The 6,000-nt window shown below is 42.5% G+C and overlaps 1 protein-coding gene across 2 annotated transcripts in view; it reads right to left on the reverse strand.

The window, feature by feature from the left end:
- Positions 1-6,000, reverse strand: part of LOC131877435 (mothers against decapentaplegic homolog 6-like) — a 30,651-nt gene extending 24,651 nt beyond the window's left edge. The window contains exons 1-3 of one of the 2 annotated variants that reach the window (XM_059223110.1): positions 5,083-6,000; positions 2,764-2,946; positions 2,536-2,676 (exon numbers count right to left, since the gene is read on the reverse strand). In XM_059223110.1, coding sequence (XP_059079093.1) covers positions 2,536-2,676; positions 2,764-2,946; positions 5,083-5,563 — 805 coding nt within the window. In that variant the 5' untranslated portion in view covers positions 5,564-6,000. The remainder of the gene's footprint in view (positions 1-2,535; positions 2,677-2,763; positions 2,947-5,082) is intronic. The other variant, XM_059223102.1, reaches the window with a different exon arrangement.

Genomic DNA, 6,000 nt, shown 5'->3' on the forward strand with positions numbered 1-6,000 from the left:
TGTTAAGGTAACATTTACAACCTAGCTTTCCAGCAGGCGTTAGAGCCAAGAATCGTTCATGAGTTGATTATTTACAGACGGTCAACATATGCACCTGTCAAGTGCGGCGATATGAAGGCGAATTGGTCTCAGTCATGAACTGACTGTCACGTTGATCACTTTGAACGTTAGAGCCAACGCTCTGGATACAGATTTCAAAGCCGCTGCAAGTCCGTCTCTCTGTCTCTCTCTCACTCTCTCTCTCTCTCTCACTCTCCCTTCTATCTGTCTGTTTAGATGTCAGACTGTCAAGTTAGGAGTGTCAAGAAGGGGCGAAAATATGGAACCATCAAGCACGAAACCACAAGAAAAACAATGATTCCCAATGTTTTGTCAAGGTTAAGAATGTCGCTGAAGGTGTCTATTGAGATTTCAGATAGTACTGAGAAAGGAGCAGTTAGCTCAACCTGGTTATCTGCACCGAGGATCAAGCCTAAAATGGTCCAATTAGCACATGTGCCATAACTCTTCTTCAATTTTCGACTTATCACAGGTGTGTCAAAGAGTGCAAGTTAAGATAGGAGCTATATCCACGATTTCATGCCACTTTGGACCACATGCTTTGTACTACTTATTTGGATAGAGATATCTTTTTTCCTCAGGAATGCCAAACTATGGGGAGAAGAAATTTTGGTAGAATAATGAACACTTTCAAGCGATAACAGGCGCGACTCCCAACCAAAATCCATTTGGACCCCAACACACATTCCAATGTTATCATGCTTTTAATGAGGGTCTTTCTCATAATTGGCATTGAAGGAATCGATAAGAGCTCAATTTTAGGGAAAGCATTTTATGGAGGATTGCTTGGTTCTTTCCTTTTCCTTTTTTTTTTTTTATTGAAGATCGGAATGTTGTGTTTCCAAAGCAACAAACAGGACGAGGAAAGACGGTGAAAAGGACACCGCCCTTCTCGTTTTGGCAATGTCTGACCCAAATGTGATCAGAAATCTGTGGAATTTACAGCTTGACACCGAAAGCATATGGGTCAAAGTATGTGTAGACGTGCTTTTCTTTGTAATAGATCTGGCTTCTCGTCAAACTACATAGAAGTGGATCTAATCCAACAACAAGAGGTGACAGAACGAGTTCCGTGGGGTCAAGACAATGGGTCAGTAACACCATCATGACGATCATTGTCCACTCATGCTGAATGGGCGCTTTTCATCCAGCCCCATAAAATCGACGGCGTCCACCAATGTACAAGTGGCCTCATTCAGCTTGGCGAATCTCTGGAATGGCTTCAATCAGCTTTTGCATTCAAGAGGGCCATAAAGACGTATAAGAAATGCAAGGTGGAACGATATCTTTCAAGATTCCGCCACTTGGGCTTTTCTTTCACTCCTCACTCGTCGCTCACAAAGTACTTGTGATTGCAGGAGAGCTAACCCGTTGTGATTAAAACGAAACGAGCTGGATTTGTCTTAATTGAACATACGAATCGTGTCGAAAAGCTATCAGAGTTTGGCACGAAAAGGCTTGAATATTGCCAAGTCATTTGCGAAAACTCGTCCACCTTGTTATCCGATATGGAACAAACGAACGAACGAACGAACGCAAGTTCTTCTCCAAATCGCAATCAACTAGCAAAACACTCAATTTCAGACAAATGAGTATCAAGTAAATTACGTTAGTATTAATGTGAAGGAATTCGAAGCCTGGACAAGTCAATTGAGCTTAAATGCCACCAGAGATAAATCTGTTGATGAGCCACAACTCACTGTTCCAACGTGTCCCCAGGTCATGGAAAGTGAAAGCCAGTGTTGACAAATCAACTTATCTTAACAAATCCGCCTCGACTGAGGAAGCAATGGAGCCGGTACACTTTTGACAGTGAAGAAAGAGCCAAACTTCGTCACAAAGAGACAGAGGGAGAGTACACGACCACCAACACGATTGAACAACGACGATGTCAACAACACAACAACTTCAACAACAACAGCATTCAATGCTAAAGTGCAATATGTCAGAAGAATTTTAGCGACGGCTCATTGGCGCCTACTTGAAAGCTTGCAAAAAGGTTGTCGTCCCCATGAAATATAATGGCTGCAAATGTTAATTGCCAATGCCGAAGAATCGCAACGGTTTCTCTTCGAGCATAAATATATGTACATATGGCAAACATTATTCATCGGAAGTAGGCCTTGATAACGAATTTGACGGGCAGCAAGAATAACGTACAAAAGATAGTGAACCGATAAGACTTAAGGCTTACGATACCACCGCTTGAGCTCGGGGGGTCAGAGATTTTGCAGTAGTCACTTCCGAGGCAATGACCATAATTGACGAGAAAAAGCCATTTGTTCAAAAAGACAAGAACGTCATGGGGAAATTTCCCTCTTCCTAAGAAGCCATTTCCCATTTGAAATGTGCTTTCCTTACGCCTGAACTTCAAACTGTTCATTGTTTTCCCTGGGCGCCACTGGACGAAGGGGTCACCTCGGCCCACTAATATTAAAGACACATGCTATTTTCATACAAATAGGCCTGGCCTACCTGGCTTTGAAAGTCCAACTTGGGATGTGAACCCGTATTGATTTTGTAGCTGAGTACCATGAGTTGAGTGGGAAATTAGGCAGGAAGACGAGGTCACCATTTCAGTTGAGCAAGATGAAATCTCGGAGTATTCGCCAGGGTCTAAGAAATAGAGAAGATCACAGATGCGTACATGGTTGAGGAAACGCGTTCGTAGTTGGTTCCAAATCTATCCAAATCTGATCTCACCAATATGCTTGAAGGACATTTTTTGCGGACATTTTTCACTTCCACTTGAGCCTTCGTGGATTCGTTTCCGCTTTTCATTCGGCGTTTGGATCTCTTGGGACCCGTTGGAAGATCCACAAAGCGGAAGGTCCGGAGAGCTACTTTGAAGCCGCTCGGAAAGTTCAGGGGATAAATCTTCGGATACTGAAATGAAATTCGAAAATAAATTGTCTGTGAGAGCATACAGAGACGTCTGCGAAATCTATTAATTTTGGCGCAACACTTTGTTTGACATCTTATATTTATGTTTACACTTGTGGGCACTTGTTTTGGTTGTAAATCAGTCACAACTGACAATGCTCGAGAGAAACCGTGATGACAACTATGAACTCAGCATGCAAATTTATTAATTCACAAGTCGATTCCAGAGACCATCTTCTAATGGATGCTATGATTGATTAGTCTCCATCTGAGTTTATGCATCTCTCAGTTCTTGAAACAGAAATTAAATGAAAAAAAGGAATGTGCTATTTTCGCTGGGAATTGGTGCTTTAGAGTAACGTACCTAAGTCTAATAACTTTCAAAAAGAAAATATAATTGAGGGATCCTCTTTCCCTCCCAAAACGGCAAGACAACGGGTCCCATCGCTCAATTTCCTGGAGCACCTCCGTAAAAGAATCATCAATACAAATTAGAAGTTTTGTTTGAATGGTGTACCACTTGCTCAGAAAAACATGATCCGATCGCATTTGCATGCAGTTCATTAACATTTATTTTCATTAAGAGAGCACAATTTTAATTTGATTGCGTTGAATACCTCTGATTTGAATTATCAATCGCCATAATTCAAACCAAAACAAACGAAACAGGAATGAAACACAGACAAAGGAGCAGAAGCATATTGAATAGGAAAACAGAGCCAGACCTCAAACTAGAGTAGGAAGCCAAATAAAGTCAAATCGCAACATTTCTGATGGAATGAAAAGGAGAGTAACTTATGGGGACTCTCAAATTGGTCTTTTTAAATTTTTCGCTTTTGGTCCTTATAATCACGGTGGAATCACTGTATTCAATGACTTGAAATTTTCACTTTCTAAAAAGGCAACAGTGGGGAGACGTCGCTGGCAGTCCCTTTAAGATTTAAGATCTATTTCTTAATTGACTGAATTTTTTAATCTAAAATGAAAAAAAAAACCATTCATTCCTAACTCCTCTGCCAATCTCAAGCTAGATACTGAACGACGCTGAGGATCACAGATTCGAGCAAGATTTTGCACTTTGTTCAATGGAACAAACTCATTGGTAAATGAATAGAACCAGCTGCCAAATGATCAACAGTCTTTCATTGGCCGTAAACTCAGGATTCATTGGTTATCACGGGCCATTTGGAATTTGAAATGCAGGTGAGCATAAACACGCACTGTGAATGAGTACAAAGTGCGGCATAGAAGGTGCTGTACGAGACATCCACCACCCTATGAGCAAATATGTAAATGTCGTCCTAGTGTGAGTGTACTGTATTCCAAAGTGTTGAACTCCCCACGTGCGTTTTGTTGAAACTCAGATGGTCTGGAGGATTGGTGAGGGCTGAAACTTGAATATATAGGCCTACTCGCGACTAGCCAACCTCAAAAGGCAAGAAGGCGAGGAGGAGGCATCGTATCTGAGAACTCACTGCCAAAATTGCAATGGTACGATGACATCACCTTCCAACTCGAATTCTTCAATACTTTTCCCCGTGAATCAATCAATGATCTAATGGCAATGAGACCGGTTCGACGAAAGTGTCACACCGAAAGGACCTAGGGACATGGCTAGACTAGGTACATCCAAATCGAAGTCAGAGCTCTTTGGGATATTTTTCACGGTGGTTGTCTGGCAAAAGAATGAAGCACACATACAATGCAGTTCTGGCACCAAACTTGATTTTCAAAGTTTCGTAGAGGATGGATGAATTTTGGCCACAGCATTCCAAGTCCAAGATGAAGAATCCCTTTATCGAATGACAACAGAGTTGAGAGAGAGAAGAACGGTTGGATACGACCAGCACCACGCAATGCCATTCATGAAATGGTGATTAGCATCGTCTAGTCCAAGATCATCTGGAGATTTCTCAGTGAATGGCGTAATGCAAGCTTCACCCTTCTTGAGAAACGATTGGTCTCTTCCAGGAGATGGGATGTAACTGCATATTAGCCTGCAATTCACCGAACTCTTAACCACGCGATTGAGGCACCTTTGTTCAAAATTGGCAAATCAATACCTTACCTCAATCGTCAACCACCTCGATAGTTGGGCCAAAAAGGGTAAATCAAAGGCAAATATCATCCTAAACTCACCCGATATGGGTTTCCAGACCCGACTCCAATGATAGGGATTGCAGCATTCCACCTGTATGTCGCCATGGTTATTCAATTTGGCTTGACAAAAGGGCAATCGTTTGAGTTCCAAGTCGTCTCTCAGATCGATCCATCGAAATAATTGGCAAGTTAACACTTTGGGATCCACCCGCACGCGGGCATCTCTCCGAATCACCACTGAGTTGCTCACAATCACACAGTTTTCTTGGGAAGATCCACAACTGGTATCCAAACTACCTTCACTCTCCACTGAACGGAGCAAGGCTCTCAATTGTATTTCGGAGAGTCTTTTGAGTAAGGATTTAGACAGGGTTCGCCGTTCTTGGAGGTGGTTCTTGGAAGGTGGAGGGCCTTGGACCGCCCAATAATCGTCATGGTCCCATGTTTCTTCCTTTTTCGTTTCATATTGCAGAAGTTTATTCACCAACTGGTTGATCCGACACGATCGGAACATGAACATAAACACTCATAAGTCAGGGGTAAATGGTGTGCCACCGTTTTCCACATCTATTGTTCCGCAGTGTCTTGTTGTTTTGCGGTGGAACACTCCATTCTGCCGAGCACGGATGAACAACAGCTTGAACAACGCTTGGGTTCTCGGAATGATTACGTGACCCTATGGGATTTTATGAGTATAAACAGGACTTGAGCTGAAAAGCCGTGCTTCTTCCGTCCTCCACACTCGGCCTGAAGTATGTATGTCTTATGGGTCCTTCTTTAGATAGCCTACAAAACACACACAAAACATGGCACGGGACGGGATAGGATCATACAAGAGTGGGGAGCATGAGCATTTTACACACTCTCGCTGCTCGCTAGAGATCCATAATAGAGACCATGGGAGGAGAGCTGTTTTCTGGGGGTGAATTGTTGCATATTTCAGCTTTGAAACTGAAA

Source organism: Tigriopus californicus, chromosome 1 (genome assembly GCF_007210705.1).
Source record: "Tigriopus californicus strain San Diego chromosome 1, Tcal_SD_v2.1, whole genome shotgun sequence".
In the NCBI taxonomy this organism is placed as follows: domain Eukaryota; kingdom Metazoa; phylum Arthropoda; class Copepoda; order Harpacticoida; family Harpacticidae; genus Tigriopus; species Tigriopus californicus.